This window comes from Haliaeetus albicilla, chromosome 16 (assembly GCF_947461875.1).
Source record: "Haliaeetus albicilla chromosome 16, bHalAlb1.1, whole genome shotgun sequence".
In the NCBI taxonomy this organism is placed as follows: Eukaryota; Metazoa; Chordata; class Aves; order Accipitriformes; family Accipitridae; genus Haliaeetus; species Haliaeetus albicilla.
Window position 1 is genome coordinate 14,570,991 of NC_091498.1, and position 27,156 is coordinate 14,598,146.

General features: G+C 40.5%; 1 protein-coding gene across 14 annotated transcripts in view; it reads left to right on the plus strand.

Moving 5' to 3' along the window:
- The window catches only part of BRSK2 (BR serine/threonine kinase 2), a 323,582-nt gene that overhangs the window by 250,176 nt on the left and 46,250 nt on the right, over window positions 1-27,156 (plus strand). For all 14 annotated transcript variants that reach the window (XM_069803589.1, XM_069803593.1, XM_069803595.1 and 11 more), the window contains exons 6-12: window positions 419-452; window positions 1,356-1,424; window positions 4,372-4,518; window positions 12,011-12,042; window positions 17,582-17,746; window positions 18,485-18,582; window positions 24,255-24,405. In XM_069803589.1, the coding sequence (XP_069659690.1) occupies window positions 419-452; window positions 1,356-1,424; window positions 4,372-4,518; window positions 12,011-12,042; window positions 17,582-17,746; window positions 18,485-18,582; window positions 24,255-24,405 (696 nt within the window). The remainder of the gene's footprint in view (window positions 1-418; window positions 453-1,355; window positions 1,425-4,371; window positions 4,519-12,010; window positions 12,043-17,581; window positions 17,747-18,484; window positions 18,583-24,254; window positions 24,406-27,156) is intronic.

Here is a 27,156-nt window from a genome sequence, read left to right on the forward strand (position 1 = left end):
AATCGTAGCAGAAAAGATGCAAGACATGGTTTAGGGATGCATGTGTTTGGTCTGAAAATATTGTTCTGTCTCTTTTCTTATAAAAGGCTATTCTAATTAGATACAAGGCCTAGTTAAAGGGTGGGATTAGAGGGCTGGAATTCTATATAATCACAGAATATGCCTGGTCTTCTCTTCCTTCCTTGCTTTTAAGAAATTCTTAGTAGGGCCATAGAACTTTGAATTATGTTGCTTCTTGACCATTTTCTGAGTTTCTTAGAAATATGTTGTCATTGAGGTAAGGCAAAAAGTGCTGGTTTTGCACACTTGCATTCTGAATAAGCGAGCCAATCATGATTCTGCTAAACAAAATGGAAATGCATGTAATCCATATATACAAGGCTGTTACATGCTCATTTGACTGTATTTTATGTTTCAGATCACCACATTATGCTTGCCCTGAAGTCATCCGGGTAAGTTGGTTGACATTAGTGTGTATAAATATATTTTTTAAAGTGTCACTCATTGCAAGTACACAGACAGACCCTCTCTACAGGAAATCTGGCCAAGGCAGACAGCATTGGAAAGGACACAAGGAACGTAACTACGGTTTTGTTTGTTTGGCTCAGCCCTGAATCAAGCTACATAGACAGTATGAGGGAAATGATCGTGTGTTATTCTCACAGTACCCTTCGTGCCACGTGATCCGACAGAAATACAGTAGCCTCGTTTAACTTGATCTTTCCACCCAGGGGATGCAGTCCCCTACGCTTTCCTGTCTCTGCTGTAGCTGTCATTTCAGTAGAAGAGCCGGGGTTGCCTGTCAGTGATGTTGGTTTCCATTAAATGATATGAACTATCCTTTCCCTCTACTCTCCCTTTGTCCTCTGAAAATAAGTATCCAAGATTTCAGTGGCCAAGATTGCCCTCTTTTATAGCATATCTTTAATGTAAAGCCAAGCAGGAAGCATACAGAAGCAACTGTCCAGACAATACTATGAGTTCGCAAGTAACATGACTGGTGACAAGCTCCCTGAAGAACCAGGGAAGAGAAAAACACCTTCTTGATGTCCTTAATACACCTCTGACACGGTTTAAGTGCCAGATCTAATCATTTGTGAGCTGTCGACCGTTCCTGCCCTGCTCCCCACTTCTGAGCCTATTCTCACAGATCCCAGATAAGACTGTAAACTGATGTTCATAAAAATTCTATTAATGGGCTGTGTCATGGCCTCCGAGTTGGGAAGGCCACCTTGGGAAGCAGGTGGCTGAATTAAAATGTGGGGTTTCCCATTCTCCCCTCTCTTGTTCTTCAAGGATAATTAATTCATTTGCTAGTGAGCAGTCTTTTGAACGTCTGTGTCATTGCTGTGCAGGGTGAAAAATATGATGGAAGGAAAGCAGACGTCTGGAGCTGCGGAGTCATTTTATTTGCGTTGCTCGTGGTGAGTCATCTTCCTTGCGCTATCCTTTAAAAAGAAAAGAAAAATCTGAAAATGCTGCTGTATTTAATGGCGATTCTATTGAGATCATGTACAGATGGGTTTTTTTTAGTTCCCCTGGTTTTGTATCTCTCAGTTGCATCCTTTCCTCTTATTTCTACATCAGTCCCAAAGGAAAAGCATGAGGAATATTTCACTGCTGCTTTGAAATGCTGCTGCCCTGCACAGGAAAGCATAGACAAGTGTCAAAAACTTGTCTCCATAAATGCTCTTTGCTGTGTTGTGATACTGCAGCACGTTTTTTGATGGCAAAGGATGTGCAGGGTTGCCACTCCAGAATACAGAGAGCGTCCAATAAGTTGTCCTTCACAAGATCAAAATATGGCTGGGTTTGGGAAGTGTTCTGTTTTGTCTGCTGTATGTACGTATGTGTTTCAGTAGGTATATGCATACATTAACTGCAGTGTTTTATCAAGAGAAGATTTGAGTGCAACAATTTTGTTTTGTGCAAGTATCAAGCTACATTTTAATTTGGTACACTTGGGAATATAAAAGTGAGCCAGTAGTACAAAGTTTAAATTAGTTTCCATCTGGCTCAGTAATACTTTCTTTAGTATTCAAAATGTGGTATCTTGTAACTTATCCTTCTGTCGATCAAAGTTTCAATCCTCTGTGGAATTTATTCTGATTTGCAGTGGTAATGTAATACTCCTAAACATACAACAATGGGATGTCCAGCTGGAGGCAGATAGGCTTGGCATTTGTTAGCAATTTCTATAGTATAATGTAGGAAAATATAGTTTATGTTTATATAAGCATATACCATGTACAGATTGAATACTGTATATGAGAATAGATTTTATGTGCATGTTAAGTTTTTTTTAGCTGTAATAGTTCAGATGATCATCTACAGTTATAAAAATAACAGGCCTGAAGTCAAATTTTGATGTCCTCATACATTTATTAGTAAACCTAATTACTTCACTCAAATGTTTTATTTTGACAAAAGCACTTGTACAATGTACAGTCAGAATTAGATTCTGCACATTATTTTTGTTTAAAATACTTGAAAATTTTAAAGGATTTTTTTTTTTTCAAAAAATGTGATGATAATTTTATTAATGGCCCAAATCAAAATAACCTTGAAGTAATCTCAGTATGATGCTCTAATTCACCTTAACTGATCTTACTCTTTTTTTCTTTTTAGTCATTACAATTCACTGACATTTTTGAAGTTTTAGATTTTTTATCTTGATGTTGCCAGGGAAGAATTTCAACTATCTCACTAGATAGCACCTGGTCATCTATTGCTCCTGAGCAGCTATTTTCATGGCTGATAAAATAGAACTGTATAATGAGCTCTTAATATAACTTCTTGAATTTGTAAAAATAGAAGAGAGAATGTGTCAAGATGGTTAGGATTTGTAGGAGTGGGCTTTTCATTTCAGGGGGATTCTCTCTCAAGATTTGGTATCTCTCTGTTGCTGCATGTTCAACTGTTCCTACATATATACATGAGCCTGAAAAACGATTGAAATAAGTCTATTATTGACGGAGAGTGCAGAGCTCTCCAGTTAATTATGTCAGGACAAACCCTACAAAAAGTCTCAAGCTATAATAGCAGGTGGTAGTAATAAAAGAGCTGTAGTTGTTACCTTCAGGAAATGCCACAAAGCAGCCTTGCTGACTTCATCGTCGCTTAAATTGCATTAGCCAAAGTACTGAACTATCAGAATTGATTTTCCTTTAAGTCTGGAATGGTTAGGAAAAGAGTAGGTAACTCAGGGGATTGGTTACAGAAGGCAGGGAGGCTCTCTCTCTTCAAGGCCACTTGAATGAACAAACAACAGTAAATAGTGCCCAGTAGTGGTTGCCATCAGGTGGGCTTTCTGAGGCTTCTGTAAATGGAGCTGTTGGTCTCCGTAAACCATAGACACAGGATTGCTTATACAGATGCACTACTCGCTGTAGTAAGAGCAGTGCCAGAATTGACAACTTAAAGCTTCATTATCACAGCAGTTGACAGCTTGCAGCTTCCCACAAACCATCCTGGAAATCAAGGAAGCTCAGCACCTAGAATTAGGCAGTGAAAGAAGGAAGTGAGAATATCTAGAAAGGTGCAGACTTGCTATAAAAGAGTATCAGCTTCAGTTGGTGGAGTTATCCTAAAGATTTCAACTTCTTTTTTTTCCTTTTTGTCCTTGCAGCAAGGATAGGTCTTTTGCTGCTTTTTGTGGCAAGCTGATGATCTATTCAAAATGTAATTTCAGCTAAAAAAACCTCAAGCCATTCATGTAAGTGAGCTACAGTAGGGAAGCAATAGGAACTGATGACCTGACCACAGCATGGGAACTGGATGGAGTATATTAAACAGGTAGAATGTCTGCTGCTTCCAAAGGCTAATGTTGGTTAGGGTTTCTTTCAGCTGTGTCATTTCACTGCTACATCAGAAAGAGGATGTTCTTTACTGAAAGCCTCTCAAATTCTGTTCACCTTCTTTTCAATGTCTGCAATAAATGTGTCTCAGGAAGATTAAAAATAAGGAGACGATAAACATTGCTGCTGTGAAAGTATGCCCAGGAGGAATACCAGCAGATCAAAAGCTTGAGCTGAATTTAAGTGAATCCATGCATCTTTGGTGAATTTGCCTGGAAAGGCAATTTCATATTTTGTATTATGTTTTATACTGGTAGTCATTTTCTAATTAAAGGTCTAATAAAAAAACCTATGTCCTCAGTTTTGTTTCCTATGTTGGAGAAAATACAGCAGTACTAAGAAATTATTCATTTTCAATGGATAAAAGGGTTTTTCAGTTATTATAATAATTCCTTGTGAGCTGACTTCCTCTTTTCCATTCTCTCACCGTGTTTATCCTGGCTTTTCTCCTTTTGCCCTCTCTAATTCACTTTTGTTCTTCTCTCCCATCCACCACTCTGTCACATTCCTGCAGGGTGCTCTGCCTTTTGATGACGACAACTTGCGGCAACTGTTGGAGAAGGTGAAACGTGGAGTGTTCCACATGCCACATTTTATCCCCCCGGACTGTCAGAACCTTTTGCGGGGGATGATTGAAGTGGACGCCTCGAAACGTCTCACGGTAAGAAGGCATTTGCTGCAAGTCATGTGAGCAAGGCTTCATTTGTCATGTTGTTGCAGTTGCAGTTGAATAACTAAGGTAAAGTTGATTTACTGCTGCTCCTGTGTGTTTCCTCCTGGGTAAAGAATGAGTGGAGTTGGTGGAGTCTTTGGGAAGAAGTTAATTACCTTCTCTTTTGAATCATGAGGGCGGATTACCTTTGTGTCTCTTCTCTAGCCTCATAATTCTCCGTCATATGTAACAGTGGTCATTTAGAAGAAATCCCATGTAATGTCATCACAGTGCTACTGACCCATTAGCACGTTTTGGAGTCCACCTCAGTTGTCTGACTCTTCTGGCTGGTACAGCAGTTTGTCGGGGACGTGATATAACTGTTTGAAGGTCAAAACTGTTATTTGAAGCTTTGCTATTAAACAGAGTATGCTTTTCTTACATTTCTCACAAAAGTGATAGCCTCTCACTTCATGCCACGCAACCTGCATTGTATTCTATCCTGCATTTGCTCTGCATTATCCTCTAGCAGCCTTCAGAGCAAGTGTCTTGCAGTCTGCTCTTTCATCTTGTGCCCTGGGGTCCTGAGCATGATTAGGCCCACAGTGTTGAGCTCCTGGCATTCAGCACTGAGTCTTTGCATCTAGGATACATCCCATCACTACAACAGAGGCCCTGCAAGGGTGAGCACTGTGTAGTGATTGTATCCTTCATTAACAATGTGTTAATGTTTTGGGGAATTAAAAAAAATTAGCAATTAAAATCATTTTGGAAAGCAAGATTGCCTGCTTGTCAGTGGAGGCGTCTGCCTTTATGGGTACATTGCCCTTGTAAATCCTATTGTCAGGCTGTGGTGATGATTTTATACAGATTTACTAAGCTCACAGATTCTGAGTGGGAGTATGTATAAAGAAATGTAAATTTAAAACTCCTCCTGGTTCTTCAGTCTGCTAAAATATTTATAAATAAACTCTCAGATCACTGCTTGGCCTCTCTGCTGAGATTGCTAACAGCAGCATCAGTCTGTGCCAGCTGTGATGGTGCTTTCAGGATGCAGACACCTGTCTGCTAAGAAGTGAACTGAAACTCCCTTCACAACTCTCTTTACAGTATTACCTGACAGCTGGAGCTGGGTTTTTCTTTCATTCATTACAAAACCAGGTCATGCTCTATTTGGTGATGCAGGTGAAAAGTTCTTCATGCTATTATTACTAGTATCCGTACTTTTGCAAACCCAGTAGCCATCATGTTTGCAGTAGATAAGTAGCAGTGGTTGGAAGAAAAACCCATCAAAATATTAGGCACTTTAAAAGGCCTTTTTTGAACAGATTTTTGAAGAAAGAAAAACTATTTTTCCAAGTATTTTCGTGGAAAGAACACTGCAGAGGTTAGGGCTATACCTTGAGACATGAGACAGCTGTTCTTCATGATCAAGAAAGTCACCATGTCCCTCTCTAGCTTAGTTTCCTTTCAATAAGGTAAACATAACAGTTTTCCTGTTGTGTTTTCTTTTTTTCTGTCAGAGATCTTAGTGCCGATTTTTGAGTATGCCAGGGAGCAGATCATCAGATCTTCTTCAAATTGTCCTGAATGAGTTTTTCCATAGAGCATAGTTCCTAAACATTTTGAATTGTGCAATACAGCAGAGAATGTACACGCATAAAAGAGAAAACAGTTAAGGTAAATCAAGGTCCCAGAGTGACAGCCTCGCCTCCTTTTCTTGATCAAAATTAAGCTCATATTTCCTTAGGGAGGAAAAAACCCCAGATCAGATAGTTATTGACAAGCACTAGCCAGTGAATTGTGAATAAGTATTTGAAGTAAAACATATTCGAGAGCTGAGAGCCGGGAGGAAAAAAGGATAGCTCTTTATTATTAGCTGCAATGTTATTTTCATTATTTTAGGGTCTCTCGGTTTGCTGTCCCTGCTGCTGTCACACTTCATGCTGTTAGCGTGCTGGTTGCTTAGATTGCCAGGCGGAAGGGAGCTCTTTGTTTACTGCACAGGAGCTAGGAATATATAGTTCATTTTGAGGAGAGATCTGAATTCTATTTTAGCTGTGTCCTGTGAAAAAGGGTATAAATATGGGTTTATTTGGAAGGCTCTATTCCTAGAAAATATCTCACTTGAATCAATTTGATATTTATACAAAGATCTGAGCAAAATTGTGGCTTGGGTACAATAAGTACAGATGTAGCTCTTACCATTACTGATCATTTGCTCAATATCTCACTGGTGAATTTAACAGAAAAATGTAGTGAAATGTAAGGTCACTAGAAATTTTTCTTTCATTTTTTCCTTTCCCTCTCTGCTTTGTTCCTTTTTTTGATTTGTTTCTCTTTTCCTTTTCATCCAACTGCATTTCCCTCCCTGCAGTAATTGCCATTTCACAGCACACCCACACCTTCCCCAGTCCATCTGTTAAAATGATCAACAAAAACAGAACTAGCATTCACATTTAACTGTCATCATTCGGCTTCAGTGTTTGTTAGAGCTTGAGAGGATTAATGGAGAGGAGGGTACTCAGAATTATTGTTGCTGGCCCTTTCCTGCCTTAAGAAATAGGCATTACCTTTCTTTGTATACGATTCATTTATGGAAAGAAGACTTTATTATATCTTAGTGGAATAGTGTTCACGCTCACCGTATATTACGTAGCCTCAAGTATGGTTAGTGGGACATCCTTGACCACTCTCCTTTACTGGACCTGTTTTACTAAACATGCTTTAAAATAAAAGAATCAATGTTTTTCTTTCACTACACTGCAACAGTGGATCTTAGCTGCTGGTCATGATATTGCTGACCACCCATATTCATGAAAGATGAAATCAAACAAAGAATGAGTACTGAGGTGGTCAGCATTTGAGAGAACCTGTCTGAATAGCACAGCCTAAAAGAGCTCCACTTAGTCTACACAGATGATGTCTAAGAAAGGTTGTACTGGTCATCTGCATATTCATGAGAGGTAGTTACTAGGGAGGGAAGGATTATTTAAACTAAAGGAAGGTACTGGCACAAAAACAAATGTATGTCAAAAGGCCTTACATGAAAGTAGGCTAGAGATTAGCAGAAGCACTTTAGCCATATTAGTGGGGTTCTGGGCCAGCTTTCTAGTAGGATTAGTGTTGGGAAGGAAAAGTGAACTAGTTTTAAGTTTGAGAAGGTTTATGGAAGACAATGAGTGCTCTCGGTGCTTGCAGTACTGCAGGATGAGGTTTCTTTCAGTTATGTGCTCTTCAGAAAGTGAATGATTTTTTCCTTGGAGGTTTCAAATGATTCAGCATCTCTACAGTGGAGAATTACAGCTCCTGTAGTGAAATCCATTTACATTCACAGCCAATACTTTCTTCTACAGAAGCACAAAGGCAAAGGGGGGAAAGTAAGGAGCTTTTGGTCCACTTTCCGTTTAAAGATGGATGAACATTATCGAAACTTTGTCTGTAGAACAAGGTGGGTTAGAGCAGGTATTGCAGAATAAGCTATTCTGATAAAGCTGTTATTGTTCCAGTGTTGACCTTTTATTCCAGAGTAGAATGAATTGTCTTCCATGTTGGGTGTCCACGTAGTCTGAAATACCTGTCCCTGAATATTATCTAACTTAAATTACACGCATTTTTAGAATCTCCTCTCTGCTCTCTGATTCTGTTTTTTTCTTGGGTCTAATGTATGCTAATGATGGACCACAGCATCTAAAGAATATTAAAAAAATGAACAAGGGAAAACTCACCTGATTCCTTCTGCATTTTTCTAGAAGATCTTACAGTAAGGTGCCTGTCACATCATCTAAATTATCTCACTTTACTACCTGTAGAATGGAGGTAATTGTCCAGTTGATGTATTTAGGCTGTAAGCTCTTGGCTGCCAAGGGCCTATTCATGCACCGTGCACGTACCTCAGTGATACCTTGCCCTTGTCAAGGTCCATGGAGGCTGCTACAGTATGGCTGCTACTACTGACACAGATAATGGCTTTACCAGTGCTGTTTGCACTGCCAGCTTGAATCCTTTGGTCAGGAAAAGCCTCTACCTTGGCATTATACAGCAGGTTTAAAGCTCAGACTAGAGGATCTTCTGAATGAAGAAGATTTATCTGAGATATGGGTCAATTTAGTGCCCAGATGGGTTTGAGGCTGTTCCCTTTCTGGACAGGGAAGTTTGAAATTTGACATGAGTTCAAGTCCAGAAGCCCTCATCCATATCCACAGACTTTGAGAAAGTTTTTCTGTAGGTCAGAACTTCTGAGCTTGGCAACCACTCTGCTGAGATCAGTGCTGAGGATGTAGACAGCGCTGTCTTGTTTTCCATCTGCCTGTCTGTCTCCATCTGTTGTTCCCTGCCTTAGAATTCAGACATAAGCTCCTTGGGGGAGGAGACCTCTTTTTCTGATGAGCTTGTACAATTCTGTATCACAATGGGTCTCTCATCTGTGAGTGGGGCTCCTAGATGCTACTTTAGTATACAATTTTAATATATTTTGGAAGTATTTTTACATAAACCCATGATAAAGTAATTCCCCCTCTCCTTCCATTACAGCATTTTAGCTTGCAGAAGTCTCTCCTCTGACTGTGTTCATGCAATGGATCTGAGCATGTTTTGTTGTTTCAGAGATGGCATCATGAGACAATTGCCTGCAGTGGCTAGGAGATACTAGGAAGCAGCATTTTTACAGCTTCCATGAAATGGCATTAAATTTGGCAAACTCATGTGCAAACAGCAAGAAGAACCCTCTGGGAAGGGTTGTTAAATGCCTTCGTCACTTAAATGCATTTAAACATTGTGTTTAAATGAAGGCAGGAGGAGTGAGATTAGCTCCCACTGTGTATCTCCCTCCCCTGCATTGCATAGTAAAAAGCATACAGACTTCTCCTTGTCAAAACCAATCGCCCTCCCATAACCCTCTTGTCACTTTAATGCAGATGAAAAGCAACAAAGCATTAATTAATTACCTTTAAAAAAGCAGTGAAGATGTTGGCAGCAGCAAGCACACTTGTAATAACATTTCAATGCAATTACGTTTGAATCAGAATAGAAATTGGTTTTGTAGAATACTTTTTGTATCTGGGATATCCCAACGTACTTCACAGCAGTGGTTTTGATGTGGATTGAATGGCAGATGTGTAGGTAAACAGCAACCATGAGAGCTCTCATACACCTTCAAATGTATATCAAAGGTGCTACGGGGCTTCTCTTTCAGAAAAATGCTATGGGTTCATGAGCTTGAAGGAGGTTGATCAGCAGGAATGGGCAGAAGGGATTTCTCTTTGACACCTTCTCTGAAGGAGCCCAGAGGTTCTGTGACTAAGACATGAACTGGTGACCCTCCTTTCTTCCCCCTCTCTGACTCAGAACATGTTGTCTGCTTTGCCACGGCATTTCTGCATATCAGAGGCACAAAAGAACAATGTGACCCACGGAGACAGAAAATGCAGCAGGAGAAGCAAGCATGAAAGAGGCTTGGACATCACTTAGCTGTATCATCTGCATCTTGTCTGAAACCATTAATGTCTCTAACCCTCCATGTGGTGTATATGAAATAACGAGTAGATACACATCTCATAGGGTAGTTTTACTGAACAAAGGAGGTATGGTACACTCCTTAGCAGATCTTCACAGTACTATGGACCTGATAAGTAATGATGCTAAAATCTTGTCCCATGGAAACTGTACAAAATAGGTTCTTCTTATGTTCTGTGTTTGTACCTCAGCTTGCAAAGAACCAGGAGGAAGAGGGCTGCATCTCCACGCTGTTGGGGGAACACTCATAATGTGGATCTTATCTGGAGTTAAGCTGGTCAGGGGAGATGGCAGTGTGTCAGGAATATTCCACCTCTCTCTTAATAGTGCAGGGATGAAAGGACTACCTAATGTAAGGGAAATTGTGATGAAGGGAAATTATTGTGGCAGAACTGAGGCCACAGCTGGAAGCTGTGCAAGTCTGCCTGGGCCCATGGATATGCGTACTGGGGGGCATTGGTGCTCCCAGCACCTGAGCTGGTTAGAAGACAGCTAGATATGCGAGTACCAACTGTACCTCTGATTGCAGTGTTGATATAGTCTTGGTTTTAAAGGAGGTTGTTTGTCTCTCATACTGATCCCTGCAGCCTCTTGTCATGCTTTCCTAAGCTGCATTCCCTTGTTTCTTTATTTTCAGGAAAAGCCCTGTCTCACTTAAAAAATTATCTCATATAGAGCTGACCTCAGGTCTTCCTGGTCTCCCAGGCATGGAGCTGTTGTTCCATAGCACAGAGGTCTCTGATTCCTTGCTCTCTGTGGCAAACGCCTACTTTCTATCTCTGAGATTTTTTTGTTTGTCCGTTCCTCTGTTTTTTCTTCTTTTTCTCTCTGATTCTCATTGTTCTGGAATTGAAGTGGAAAGTAATAAGAGCAGGACAGCTGTCACCGTTCTTCCTGACCAGTTTAATGGGTCTATGGTTTCATCTTATAGCTGTTAGCACTTGAGTTTCCTTCCAGGTCTCCCCTGCCTCTCACCTGCGTGTTGCACAAATGCAAGCCTGTGTGCAGTGAGTGTGCATATTGTTCTGCACGTACAAAGGTGCTTTGTAGTGAGGAATATGAGAGATATTGTGCACATAATGAATAATCCCTGGGCATCTATAAAAAATTCTTTTCTACTGTGATGATGCTTCAAAAAAACCAGATTAGGAAGGTTCTGCTCTAAGTATATCATATGAACAGTTTGTTCTCTGCACTGTTAAGAGTTTCTCTTGGAAAAAGGGTGTTGCTTTCTTTTCCCCCATGCTTGTGGAAAACATGGTCATTGTGTAACATTTGCTGGGATCTGCCATCCATAGGTGGACAAGGCCACTGTTCAGCTTTGATCAGTCCTTCATTACACAGTAAAATGCTCATGTGTGAAACAGGGAAGTAAAAGAAATTTGCAGTCTGGTGTTCAAGTGCTGGAACAAAAAATGGTATTATTTTGACATAGAACCTTATTCTACTAGGTCTTTAGATTTTTATGTTAGATGTGAAGCCAATCAAGAATGGGTCCTGGTAGAAGGTCATATCACACATGAGCAATTTCTTTTGTTTATTCACATTATCTGTTTGAACCTGTTTCTATTTCCTTCTCTCTCTCTTTTTTCCAAAACAAAACTAGAAGTTAACTTTAGGTGTAAAGAATCAGCTATTATGCACATACAGAAAGGAGCAGTTTGTTAGCTTCGGTTAGGTTATAGAGGGGAAGGGCTTAGGAAGGGAAAAACTTAAATTGCCAAAATGCTTGTCTGTGAAGCCTGGTACTTACTCATTTTGCTGGGATTTGTTCCTGAGTGATTCCTTATGTCTGGAATTATAGCCTCATTTCCAGTGGGGTGGGTGAGGATGAGCATGCTCTTTATGCAGCATAAAGTTCCTGTTGTTTGCACACATCCATCTCTGGAATGTTGGACTTACTTGAATAAGCCTTTAATAAGGATGTCTTGTGGAGTTACCTTTTCTGTTTTACAGCACTGATTGATTGTTTTCTTCTCATTTACAGCTAGAACATATTCAGAAACACATATGGTATATGTAAGTAACACTTTTTTAATTCACTTTTGCATGCATTCATTATTGGTTCTGTTACAGGAGCTGATATTCTAGTGATCTCTAAAGAGAGAGACTGGAGTTTGAAAGCAGCTTTTATACCGGTGGAGAAAGGGGTAGAGGACAGAAAGGCATCTAATTTTTTTTTTACCCTTTGCTACTGATATAATTTCATCTATATATGGTTCAAGCCGGGAACTTTTTATACAGAGGCTAACAATTGTTGAAATAAGATGTTCAGTCCAGCAACTTTCTGTGTTAAAAAGATACCTGCAAGTGATCAGCAAAAAAACCCCCAACTAACAGCCATGTTTAGTTTGCTATCCAAGTGCTACAGACAATCCTTTGTAATACCTTCTTGACAAGAAAGCTTTCATTTGTTCCTTCTTGGTATCTTGGCTTTTCTCTGAAGTAGAAACAAAAATGATGATATTGATAAGTAAGCACCTGCGAACAAGAGCTTTTCTGTCTCATAATCCCTACTCCTTCTTCTTCGCAGCAAGCTAAGAGGCTGCTTCTGACCTTGTAACCTGTTGATGTGAGAGTAGTTCTGTGACTTGATTAAAAGCAGCAGTCTTGACAGTGAAACAGGAGGTCTGTGAGAAAAGTATGCACCTGTCTAGTGGTTTGGGTATAAGGAAGATTGATGGCTTTTAAAAGTGACCTTGCACTTTGTGTAGCCTTAATAGTATTTCAAGAAACCTAAGTAAATAGCTTTTTTTTTTTATATTGATGATAACCTAATCAAACTAAGGAGAATACTTCACATATTAAACAAGGGAATGATGGTTTGATACATGCTTTTTGGGGTCAGCATACCAACAGGTTCCCCAGGTGGGTGATAAGGAAAGTTCTGCCTTCATAATCCTATCATTGCTCTTGGGAAATACTTGAGGATGATATGAACTGATATTTAAGCCTGTCACCAGGAAACAAATAAACTTTTGGTTTTGTTTTGTTTTCTCTAATTCTATCTTATGGGCAATGTTCACTTCTGGATTTATCTGACTTTGATAGGACCTGAGGGCGTTCAGCAGTTTGTTGAATAACATGGTTTTTTCTTAGTTCAGCTGAAATGGTGGCAGCACTCTGCCCATGGCTTTTTCATGCTCTCTCCAGTTACCAGTTGACATGGCACTTTTTTAAACCAAAGGAGGACTGGAGTGTTGTTTGCTGCAGGTATTATTTTTCTTTTAAACTCTCATGGATAAATGTAGGAGAAATGGAGGGGGGAAATCTCTAACTGTAATCTCTGAAATACCCCTCCTATAATGTCCTACTAGCAATTCCAGAAGTAAATGCTGTTTACATCAGACTGGACAGCTGATCCCCTCTGTTTCTTCATGGAGTGAAATCAGCTGACTTTCTCTGCTCTTTGATCAGAACTGGAATAAGAAATCAAATGAAATGTCATTGATCACTTATATTATTATTCTAACTCTCCTGAAGATTTTTGCCTGGAATTTTTCACCTGTTGAAGCACTGTTGTCCCAGGCTCACATGTACAATTAGGCAGGTGTTATTTCATGACTTTATTCTAGATTTAGAATTTGAAGATTTTTTTTCTTTGCAGACGTGTTTGAACATTTTCATGTACTTCTTGATGAAGGTCAGACTCTCTGATGATTGACACAATAAACAGTTTTTTACCCCAATGGAAATAGCATCCAAGGCTGTTTTCAGAAGTAGAAACTGAGTTTTGCAAAAGCAAGTCTCCCCTAGACTCCCAGTGTAGTCAATGCAGAGAGAGAAAAGCTCTTCCTGAAGTCTGTTCGGATTGCCTAAAATGAAGTTTCTGCTCAAAATAGCTTTTTTACTGAGTCTCTTTCTCATTTTCTCTGTACTGCCCATGGATTGACTCAAGGAGGTTAACCTCCTTTGGCTAAATTTAGTCTGTGAATAACCCTGCTACCTCCAAAACTCAACTACTTTCATCTGGTAATGTTTCACAGCCTCTCTGCTTTCATTTTGCCTGGAAATATTGATGCTGACAGAGAAGGAGGGATTATAAGTGTTTTACTCTGTGGCTGTTTTGCTCACGTCTTTCATTTTTTCTTTACTTCATGTAACACTGCTATTCTATGTAAAATCTTCATTCTTTGTCAGATATAGATTGCTGACCTGAAGGTTGTACTCAGAACATACAAGTGATTTCACTTAACTGTTCAAATAAATATTAAGGCTACAGTAAAACTGAGGAAAAGATTTAATTGCAAACTAGGCAGGCAGAGAAAGAGGTCTTGAAAGTTGAAATCATGATTCACAAGCCTAAAAAAAGGAAAAAAGAAACCAAAGAGAAACCTTTCATCACCAACCTCCAGTTCTTCTTGCTCTCCCACCCAAATTAATTCAGTGAGGTTTTTTAAGCCTTTTTAATTGAAATAATTTCTTTTTACCTCAAGTGCGGGTTATCATAAATCAGCAAATAACCAGTGGTTATTTTCACATTTTTTTAATAAAGCAAGAGGGCAAATAAAATTAGCTCTGATGGTAAATACATACTCCTGTAACACTGAGTTATTGCCCGAATTGTGAAGGTACCAAATTTCCTAAAACCAGAAAAAGAATAACTGTACCGGTTCTACTTTGCTTTGCACTGATGCAAATGTGCATCGTGGTGAGATTCATGAGGGAGTTTCATGGAGAGGCTGAAGAAGTCTGCCCTGGTCTGGAATCACAGCCATTGTATGCACTGATTCTCACAAAAGAGATGGGTTTTAAAGCAGCAATTACATTCATGTGGGCCTTTAAAAAACATACGTGATTTGCAGTATTCATCGTGTGACATTGTTTGATGTCAATGTGGGCTGAAATGCAACAAATTTGTCACTCTCTGCTAGACTGAGAATGGAACAGGCAATACAGTCATGCCAATCACAGCCCAGACCCGGTGATTTTCATTTCCTGAAGCATTGAATTGTGTTGCCAAATGACGACATGCCTCTTTGCAGACTTCGCTTGTACCTGACGAGGAGGTGTGAAAATTCCTGACTATGTCTGAGGCTGACCAGGGCAGGGCATAAGGAAAAGCCACTTTTCATGCACAGACGATGGCAAGCTGTGCTCTCTAGAAATGGCTCCCATGCTGATTGATACAAAAGAAGCTTGCAGGTGATATTCTGCTATAGACTAGGGCAACTAGTAGGAAACCCAGATTTTCTGGAAATTTTCCAAAACAATAATTCTTTTTAATCTCTTTAAATTACTTTAAGGACATCTGCTTATAACATAATGAATGATTAATTAATTCAATATTTTTTAAAAGTGAACTGCAGATCATTAAAAAACCCAAAACACTCAGCTGCTCTTCAAAGGTGCATCCTTCAAGAATTTATCTTAATGACAAGGTCATCACTGGCTTTAATAGCACAAGGTTATGATCTAATCATTGCTTATTACCTGCTGAGAGCTACATCCTGATCATAAGAGGTAGGAGTAGCTACCTCTTAAAGACAGGGCACTCAAGGAATAAGATGTTTCTTTAGTTGAACAAGGATTTTTGAATCTAACCCTTAGATTCAGGACCATGGTGTCATTGCAGAAGACATAGACGCTTCTGCGAGACTCCAAGGGGGCATCAGAAGCTGTGTTTTAGTGGTTTGACACACAAGAACGAATCCCAAGGAGCAGATTCTTTCTCTATCCTGTATATTCTGCTTCCAGCCCCCTAAACTGAATAAAACTGAGCAGGGTGTGTGTGAGTGCTCAGTATAAAAGAATTGGGATCTGACCCATGTTGTCATGACCCATGTGATGCACACTAGAGTCTGACTCCATGACGTGTGTCCAGAAAGGGCTGAGCACATTTTCACTGCTTCAAGAGAAGATAAAATGAAAATTTCCAAGGAGTCTTTCTGCAAGTGATGTCCCACAAACATGGTTAACAGAGCAGATGCCTCCCAACTGCATTTCAACTTGCTTAAAAATAAATTGCAAGTAACACCCAGCAATCTCCCATGATTAAGGTGTAGCATGTAATTGTCCTGTCCTAGCATCAGACCCCTGGCTGCAATGACTTAGTATTGCCTTCTTACCTTGGAGGAGATAATCTCTATTGGCTCTCTTTTTGGTGCACTGGCTGAGACCTTGAGCTCATGTGTATGATCCTACCAGAGTTGCTTTCTAACCTACCCAAGAAAAATTAGGGACATTTGAGTTGGAGCTCCTTTTTCTGTGTAGATACTTGGATAGCTCACATCTGAGCCCAGAGCATTTTAAGCTGTGCAAGTAAGTTCACAAGTTGTGTTCAGCTTACTTCTGCCAGCATCAAAAGGAAGAATCTCTTGCCCAAACACAGCCCCATAAACAGCCAACACTGACATCTTATGCAATTTAAATATTATCGATTCCTGTTGCCCACCCTGGGAGCTTGGACTCAACAGTCACACATTTACATCACGTAATGGAAAGGGAGGACCTCACCCGCAGAGTAGGAGAACCTCAACATCGGAAGGGAGGACCTCACCCAAAGAGTATGAAAACCTCGACATCGCACAAAGCATCCGTTGAGAAGTAGCGAAGATTCAGGGTAGACAGTTTCACCAACCAAAATACCACCATTGCCAAACCTACCTCTTTGGATGGATAGAGTTCACATAAATTGTTCACTACTTACCTAAACAAAATCAAAGGATTTTCAGGGTGCCTGCAATATATATCATTCAGTCGGTTATAGATACCCTGACACCTTGACCTGTTTCTTACAGTAAGGGCCTTTAACTGCAACGAATAATCAATATTTCTTGAGCCTAGTGAATAGGATGAGATAATTATGCAGGAAGCCTGTGTTAATTACTTTTAAAAGAGTAATATGCTCTACCGCTAACAGTGTATTCTGAGGTCTGCCACGGACCTCTGGCATCATGCTTGAGCCACAATTTTCAAATTTGCAAGTCTGAAGAGAAGCAGAAATTGTCTCATTTGGGCATGTAAATAAACACCCTGCTTTCCCCAAAAACCTTTTAAAGTGTGTCAAGTGGGGGCCTGAACGCTGAGATCTCTTAATCACATGGGAAGCTTCAAAGAAAGAAGCTGCTGCAATGCTGGCTGTAATCAGAATTGGTGAAAAACAGTGACGGTTTGTTTGCAGCTCCTTCTTTGAATGAGAATCACTCAGCTTGCACTTTTCAGCCTGATAGCCTGAGGTCTGGCCTGCTGATGAGACAGCATCTCTAAAACCATGTAGTGTTTTATAAATGTTTGGCATGAGGATGCTGAACAGCTGCTTAAATTATGAGGGTGCTGGTAAGTGAAGTTCCTACTGCCTTTCTGACTGAACACAGACATTTCTCATTAAAGACCCAAATCCACAAGGTTCTGGTCACTCTTAGCCTTCACAGTGGTTTCCTCTGAAAAGAATATCTGTCTGGTTGGGAGCTCTGGTCTCTCAGTGGGAATTTAACAAGCTATTTCCATCTGTTGCCGCAGGCTGTGTTTCAGAGTATGGGTTCATTTGTGACTCATGTTTCTTTTCTCTCCTTCTTTCTCTGCCCCCTTTCTCTCTCTCATCTTCTTTCCTCTGCAGAGGGGGTAAGAACGAGCCAGAACCAGAGCAACCAATCCCTCGAAAGGTGCAGATTCGTTCTCTCCCTTCCTTGGAGGATATTGATCCAGACGTGTTAGATAGCATGCACTCGTTAGGCTGCTTCCGTGACCGAAATAAACTCTTACAGGACTTGTTGTCGGAAGAGTAAGCACTTGCTCAGTCTTCATATGAGTTGGGTGTCCATGGGCTGGGATGCTTATAAACCTGGGGAGAGGTAGAGAGTGCTTTAACTAATGTCTCTCACTGTGAGGGACCAGTAGCAACTTCTCACCCTCTGGCTGCTCATTCACTTGTGAAGTGTTGGGAGCAAGCACTGAGCCTTTCTTGCACCATGTGTCAGAAGCTCACAGCCTGACAAGCAACGGAGGCATGGTGCTCTCTCTTCCCTTGCTGCCAGGCAAGGTCACTTCATGAAAAGATGGGCCGTGCAGTCTGGATGGGGATCATATCATTGCTGTTATTTGTGTTGGATATGTCTTTGTTGGCAATTTTTTGTTTATTTCAAGCTTATGCCTGAAAGCTGATGTATTTCCTGAGGTGTTAAGAGGGACACGTAGCGGAAAGAGCACTTAGAGGCTCAGGGGACCTGTCTTGCTGCCACTCTTGATTTGAACTTCCTGTGGACACATTACCTTGTCTGTCCCGTGCCTCTGTTCTGTGTGTGTAACATGGGAATCGTATTTCCTGTTCTCACTAGCTGCTTGTTGGAGACAGCAAGGTTCTCAAAAGCTTTGTGGGTTGTGTATCTAGCTGGCAGATACATGACCATTTCCAGCTTACTTAGAATAACTGTAGCTGTTCATTTGATGAGAAGGGTTTATCTACATGTTGATGGTTTTTTCTCTTCAAATTTAAAGGTTTTTTTTCTTTTTTTTTTTTCAGAGAAAACCAAGAGAAAATGATTTATTTTCTTCTGCTTGATCGGAAGGAGAGGTATCCTAGTCATGAAGATGAGGATCTTCCCCCTAGAAATGAAATAGGTACTACAGATATGACCTCTGTCACCATGAACCCATCTCACCTAGTTCCTCTTCGCCTTTTTTTTTTTTTTTTTTAAATGTATACCCTAACATCACTTCCCCACCACCCAAACCCTTCCCACTGAAATGGTGCACAGCATTTGTGAGAATCCTCAGCCTGAGGCAGGCAGGTCTGTTCTGTGGTTAAACTCAAAGGCTTCATTTTTCAGGACATGTCTGTCTCACAGTGCAGAAACATCCAAGCTGGTCTTGAACCAGATCTTAAAAAATACCATGTGGACCTACAAGCTGGCTCTATGCAAGGAGATGAGGTTTAGAAGCAGTATAGTCTAGTGGCAGAATTTTCTAATTGCTGATCTACACGCAGTATTGCAGAAGTGCTGCTTCTGGACTTGTGCTACTAAGGCTGTGTAGCATTGCATCCCTATGAAGTTCTATATGTACACATTCTCTTTTCTGTAGGTAAATATATACATACTGTTGAAAGTATGAATAATATCACTTAGCTGTTTATAGTACATACATTGAACTCCCATGTTATTAGACTATCTTAGAAAGGTTTTAAAAGCACAATATGCAGTAAGATTATATAGCTTATAAAGCTCTTGTGATACCACTTTATTCCTGAAGAATTGTTCTTTAGTATTTTAGGGTACTGCTGATCACCAAGGAATTCACTAATCTAGATAACAGGAAAAATGCTTGCCTAAGGAGCTAACTATATAAGTGACTCCTGCTGTGCAGAGTGACAAAAGTTTAACTAATAAAGGATTAGTCACTTCTGTCAGTGACCTGAAATAGCGTTTTTACATAGTAGTGTTGTGATTTTCAGGGATTGTATTTCAGCACTTTGAAGGCTAGAAACAAAGTGCTTTCACTGAAAAGCCTGGAATCTCCCAAGCCTACAGGGCAGTGGAATATTGAACTCTTAAGTTTGTTAGTACTTTGTTGAATTATTACCTTATCCAAGTTCCAGGCTCCAGGCTCTATAATTTTGCGGTGAAATCTCTTCTATGGGAGAAGAGATGGAAATTCTTAGTCAACACAGTGATTTTTAAGCTCTTACCTAGATGGAGCTACAGAGAGCATGTTAGCAGGGATCCTGATGAAGATGGGTAGATGTGCCAACTGCAGGTCCTGTGGTCAAAAGCCCCTTGCTCAGTGCAGTTTGTCATCTATAGCACTTTACTAATCAGCTTTTGACTCAAAGAGATTATTCTGCCATGTAAGGACACCATCATCTTGTTTTAGAATGGCTTTTGTCATAAGAAAAGAAGCAAGGTGACTCTAGAATCTTCATATCCAGCATGTAAGTGAATAGGTAGCTATGCCCTAAATACATCATATATCTCTCTTCCATATGCCAAAGTATTTTTGTGGTTTGAACTGAAATATTATGCTCCACTTGTATTTTTCTGTACAAGGAGTCAAAATGTTCCCCAACAGGGAAACACTACTCTGAATGTATCATTGTGCCTCATCAGCATGTTTTAGACTCTTTGAGCATTATTCTTTGAGTGTTTGTAGGTTGTATTTCCTCTTCCACAGGGGGTTCCACCTCCTCTGTTCCCAGCAGTATCTCTGAGAACATGGGGCAAGGTTTAATTAAGAGCAGTCATGCTTCTGATGAATATCTCATCATTAGCCATTAGCAATGGCCTTGCACAAAGAAGAGCAGAGAAAAAGTAACAGATTTAATAATAGCAGCTTGAAGAAACCACATTCATGAGAGTTGTGCGTTGCCTGAGCTCTTGCCAAAAAAAACAAAAGTGCATCTCGGAGTATTTTGCTTTTTCCTTTTTCTTTGCATCTTAGGTCTCAGAAAGTATGGATGCAGATAAAAGTATGGCCAGCTCAGACTAGCACTGTCTTCTGGTGTCCCTTTTGTCTGTTTCAGCTATATGAAACTTTCTCAAAGGGCCAGGGAAGGGTCACCTTCACCATTGTCCTGGTTTCAGCTGGGATGTAGTTAACTGTCTTCCTAGTAGCTGGTACAGTGCTATGTTTTGAGTTCAGTATGTGAAGAATGTTGATAACACTGATGTTTTCAGTTGTTGCTCAGTAGTGTTTAGACTACAGTCAAGGATTTTTCAGCTTCTCATGCCCAGCCAGGGCACCTGACCCAAACTGGCCAACAGTGTATTCCATACGATGTGACGTCCCATCTAGTTTAGGAACTGGGAAGTGGGGGGGGCAGGGATTTCGCCGCTTGGGGACTGGCTGGGTGTCGGTCGGCGGGTGGTGAGCAATTGCCCTGCGCATCATTTGTACATTTCAATCCTTTTATTACTACTGTTGTCATTTTATTAGTGTTATCATTATCATTATTAGTCTCTTCTTTTCTGTTCTATTAAATCGTTCTTATCTCAACCCAGGAGTTTTACTTCTTTTCCTGATTTTCTCCCCCATCCCACTGGATGGGGGGGAGTGAGTGAGCGGCTGCGTGGTGCTTAGTTGCTGGCTGGGGTTAAACCACGACAACCATCTTTCAAGTCCAGCTCCATTTTCTTTACCTGAAAGCAGAGAAATGAGAAACTTCTCAGTAAAATGAATGAATGTCAACTAATGTCTCCTTGAGAAAAAGGCTTTTGTGGGGTGGAGTTTCTTAATAAACCAGGGAACAAGAGATTGGGCCAGAATAGCCATATAGGATATAGGTGCCTCATCCAAACTCAGAAGGTGAACCTTTACTTCCCACCTTCCAGATGAATGCCTTTATAATTGGATCATTACCTATACAATTCTCTCTTCCGCTGTAAAAATCCTTAGGAATGGCTTCACTTTTCTGATGTGAAATAAAAGGAAAATGAACCCTCAAAACTATCACAGATCCAGACTAAGATTTGATTTTTTTTCTCCATGTGAAATATTTCCAGAGAGTCAAGAAGAGAAGGGCAAACACTGGAGGTTTTCCTATTTTTAATTCCTGTGCTTCTGCAGAATCTTCTACTGCTTTTATATGACACCACTTCAGTCTTTATAGCAGGTGTTTAACTATTTCTTTAGTATCTTTAGACTTGACAGTGATGACAGACTCGGTGCCCTGTCATTTCTTACTCAGACCCTTTTAAAAAATATGTACAATACTTTCTACCCTCAGCCATGTATAGTGTAGGATTGTAGCCAATTTTAAAGAGGAATCAAATACCTTTATCAGAAGCTCAACCACATTCATACAAGCTTCTGGATGTATCTTCCATCAAACTTTTGTGAATTGCTGTTGTTGAATTTACAGGTGTGTTTCACAACCTGCTCTTTTTGCTTAGTCTTTCTCTTTGATAGTTTAAAATAGAAGTTGGAAATCAGTATCTTCCAGCATCTTGATTAGCAAGGACTGATACAAAAGAACCATTTAGCTTGTTAGTGATATCCTTCTTGTTAATTTTTCTGTTGGTTCCCTCATGGTCCCTCTGGCTACTGTCCTTCTCTCAAGCTTTCTCTTTCTGATGGATGTACAAAACACTTATTCAAGTCCTTAGCTAATTCCTCTTCAAATTTATTCTTCACTGTCTTTTAATGTCCACCTTATGTTTGGCCTGTCACTTTTGTGTTACTCAGCTGAATTTCCATTTGCTAAAGTCTTCTGTTTTGAACATGCTTGGATCAAAATGCCTTTTAAAATATCTGTTTATAAAATGTTTTTCTTGCCTTTTTCCATCTTTCTTGTTTATACTCTGTTATTAGCTAACATTGATGCAGCCTGAGCTTACTCATGTCCATTCTTTTGACATTAGCTGCTTTCTTCATCTTCCTTCCTCCTTCTTTTTCTTTTCTTTTAAACTGTACTCTTCCACCTTCCTTTCTAGCGTCTGATATCCCTCTGCAAAACTTGTATCAACTCTCTGTTGTTGATACCAAACATAATTACATTGTCGTTATGTGTGTTACTTGGCTCTAGTCACACTTCTGATACCAACAGTTGTCCTGTGGGATGAATCGGTTCTCATTCTTTGAACTTGTTTGAAGAAGCAGGAGTTTGAAATGTCTAAAACTTGTCCCAGCTTACTTTTGACCACTTAGACGTGTGCAGCTGAAGTCACCCAGTATAACTGCTTTTTTAGGTTTATCTCCCTTTGTTTTTCCCTCAGCTTTATGCACTATATATTTTTCCTAATCAGGAGGTCATTTCCCCAGCTAGGATTTTCTATTACCTTTTTATTACTGGACATAGTTTGAAATGGAGTGAGATAGAACTGCTTCTTTTCTGATTAATTTTTAATAGGAATGTTATTACTGTTAATACAAAGAATACTTGGGTTATACAGTAATGGGGTCAGTTGTTATCACTCGCCCATTTGCATTTGAGCCATCTTTGCTCATGCTCATTGTTTCAAGAATAAGCCCTGCCTTAAAGAGATCTTGTTCTAAAAAACATGACGTGAGAGAGAGAAGAAAAAAGCAAGTAGATGGGGGGTGTGAGGAGGGCAGGATAATAAAAATAATACCATCAGACTAGGCAGTAGAAGTAGAGTCGTCAAATGCAGTATTTCTGGTTTTACAAAGGAATCCTGGCAGAGGAAGAAGCCTTATAAGGGGCCTGGGCACTGTGAGCTTCTTTCTAACTGCAGTGGTGAAGGATGCCTTTTTTTACAGGTGGTCACTCTCCACTAAAATTAAAAATTTGTCTATGCATAGAGGCAGGGAACTGAAATAGCCCAACCACAGAAAAGAAAATCTTTCTGTATTTTTTTTCTGCCTTCCTCCTTTTTAGTGTTTTGATGCCATGAGAGATGTTAGTAATAAAACATCTCAGCAGGTCTGCATTTGGCTCCCTGCTTCACCATGGAGGTGTGTGTGGTTTGGCAAGTCACCTTCTGCAGTGCAGTTTGGTATCTAAAGACTCTTTTCAGAGCAATTTAGGTGCTCCTCAGAACCTCAGTAAATGTTTGTCGGCACCTTTAGGAATGAATTGCATTTAAATATCTCATTCTTATACCTCAGTTTTCACTCTGCAAAGTGAAAGTAGCACTTCAATACCTCATAGAAATGTTACACAATAAAAAGTGTAAAGCACTTCAGTTACTATAGCAATAAAAACTGTATGATGACCTCTGAGATAAATTTTATTAGCTCTCATTGGAGATTCATCTCGGGTAGACTAGTATGTTTAATTTGTAATGCTGAAGGAGGAAGAATATAAAGCAGCAAGGAAAACCTGAAATGTAATCTTAAAGATGCAAAAAAAGGATATGTTTTCAGAGGAGAATGCAATTCTGAGTTCAGAGTGTACTCATGTCCCTGTGTCACATTTAATCTAGCTAGCAGGGACATCGAAGGCAAGCTCTAGCAACCTGTGTACCTATACAGAATCCCTAGATGGCTTATATTCTGGCTAACAGCTTGTGTTATAGCCCATGCTGTCATCTTGTTATTACTGTTATCAGCTTTGTAAGGTAATTTCTGCAAGCTATGCTATAGTTGTACCTTTATTTTACAGTGCTGCTACATTCAGGGCAGTGGCAGTGCTCCTTCTCTCTGTAAATGGATTGCAACTTATGTCTTAATGTTTGCAAATTTGGAAGAAGGGAGAGACTGCAAATGTTCAGCTCCATCATAAAGATACTGTCACTGTAGGGGAGGTGTGAGAGTGGGATTGTTGAGAGAGGATTTAACCAACCTGTGTGAGGTAAGTCACAGCCGAATTCAGCTGACAGCATTTTCTTTTCATAAAGATCCCCCCAGGAAGCGTGTGGACTCCCCAATGCTGAACAGGCATGGGAAGCGGAGGCCAGAAAGGAAGTCGATGGAGGTTCTCAGTGTGACAGATGGCGGCTCCCCAGTCCCTGCTCGCAGAGCTATTGAAATGGCACAACATGGACAGAGGTGGGTCTCTTCTTTACCCAGGAGTCTTGTCTGTCTGGGTTTGCTACCCTCTTTTATGTTATACATACAAAGGAACTGTGGAGCTTTTCTATTCGCACCAGCACTCATTACAACTTCCAAGCATATTTGCAACATGATCTGGCAGCCAGCAGCGCTTGTGCGCGCTGGACCAGAAGTCCTGCCAGGGGCTTAAGGGTTCTGTTCGCTTGCAGCTATTGCTCAGGAAACCACCACATCCTCTGGACAAGACTCATCTCACCTCTTTTTAATTGTCGAGAACATAGGCATTCAGTCTAAGCTTGTGATACAGGCTGTCACTCTAGGCAGTGGGGACAGATGAGGGCTTTGGAAGGTCTCAGATACATATGTCCTCTGTTCCAACAATCTTAGATGGGATAAGTTACCCTCTGGTTGTTTCTCTCTGTCTCCATAGCCTACAACAGGAATCTAGATGACTTATCTTGGATTAGATGCCTAGCTTTTGGGCACCTGAAGTTAAATGAGATGAACCCCACCCTCCATGTCATCAGAGCAGCTCAAATCTGGAAAGCCCTGCCCAGGCACCTGTAGATGCCTTTAAAATGTGCTGTCAGAGCCAGCATGCATCTGACCCACATAAATTACCACAAGCCTGTGAAGTGATGGAATATGTATAATTTTGCCTCTCTTCTATCAAAGAAAGTGTCAGTCTTGTGGAGAAACAGCAGAGGAAAATGATGTCTCCTCAAGGCAGGTTCTGGGAGAGTAAGTGAACTGTGCAAGTTCACTAAAGTGAACCATGGAAGTTGCTTCCTTAGTCCTTATGACTAGCCTAAAGGAAGCACATGCATTTGGATTCACACTTGCATAAATCAATCAATGTAAAAGAACACTTCACATATATGTATGATGATGATGCTGTAACCTCTGTTTCAGCTTTATGACATGATTTTTTTGTTCAGCTGTTAAGATCTGCTCAAAATGAGCCTGTTGTGGCCAGAAACTCCCTTTGCTGACTAAGAACTGGGTGAAGAATGTGAATGAAATAATTTCATGTCCAGAGGCTCCTATAATTGCTGGAAAGTTTTGCTGGCAACTGTTACAGTTCTTTCTACAGTGAGGAAAAGGCGGTTATTTCCAGAATCTGCTAGGACTTATTTCAGACTGGATATGTGGCCTTGAGATACACTGCCATAAAGGTTTTTCATTGCAGTGTAGGTTGGAAACCTGTCTTGAATGTGGTTTGCTTTGATGTGAGGTCTGGGCAAAGGAAGCGTTCAGGACAGGATGTACTAAGGATGAACACAACACTGACAAACAGCTGCACACTCCTTATTCAGCTTGCAGTGTTTAATCTGGTAACTGGTAGATGCATGGGCCATGAAGCTCCCAGAGCCAGAGGTGAATCACTTTCCCCCACCCCAAGGCTGCCTGTGAGTCGCAGTACTCTGCAGCTATTTACAGTAAGTGTCCAACTGGGTGGAACAAACAGGAGGTGTTAGATTGATCCCGAAGTTTTCTGAGGGCTGAAACCTTTTCTTCCAGCTCTCAGCTTGGACTTTGGATTCAAAAGTCTGAAGAGGCAAAGCTGTGTCTTGCTATCCAAAGTACTTATTCTGCTTTTAAATGTCTCACTCAATTCTGCACATGAGGAAACAATTGAAGTCAAAAGGTCTGAGATGAGTTCAGAGCAGAGACATATCCAGGCTACTTATCAGTAAAGAAGGGCTTTGGCTTATGGAGGAAGCGAAACCTGCCAGGCACGAAAGAGATACAGGGCAATGCATACCACAACGCAGGGCTGGACATAAAGGTGTGATTAAGGGTGGAGAAAGGGATGCAATAACACCATGACTGATGATGATGGGCTTGGTAGTGCTTGTTTTGGAAGGGGTTGAAGGGAAGATGTTATTTTATTCCATGTGTGAGCTTCCATAATTCATACCATCCACATCCACAGATGACAACGGCACATTTTGTGTTGCTGGCAGCACAGTCGTTTATAACGTGAACTGGCTTCATTAACGAACACCACTGCATGGGGATTGTCTGGGGACGATGCATTGCTGATGGGGCACCATCTGTCAGAACAGTCAGTAACAAAATGACAAGTGCCTTCCACCAAGAGTGGGGGATTTTTAATGGTTAGTCACATATTATATTCCATGAAATGACCCACTGACAATGGATTTTACAGCAGTAGGGCTTAGATTCCAGAGGTGGATGCTTTTTTAAGAATGATATTTTTTGGTCTCAGCAGATGACTATTCAGTGCTTTTATCCTACAATACTAGGAAGATGGGGGAGGGGGGACACCATGGAAACAGGTCTCCTGTTTAGACACAGATGACTTGTGTAAACATCCAGAGACACAGAGCCATTGCTTCTTTCTTGAGCTGGCAGAGATAATCTTCTAAGCCAGTGGGCAGAACACACCCATGTGTCTTGTGATTTAGTCCTATTGTCCTCTTTCCCAGTAGTAAACAGGTATTTGCTTGCATAAAGGGGATTTATGTTATAACCTCTGGTTTATGTGTCTGTGTGATGAACTGTGCTTTTGGTAACCATGTGGGGACCCTACAAGTGTCTGGTCTTGGCTTGTTTAAGGGCATATCTTTCCACCGAGATTTGAAACTTGACAGCCTTCAACCCTACAGGCTGAGAAAGTATTAAGTGAAAAACATAGTCCTTCAGTGACTTAGTTTTGGATAATGGAGGAGGGGAACTCAGCACAAAGGCTGCTTGTTGAGCTTAAAGACTCCTTGAAATGCT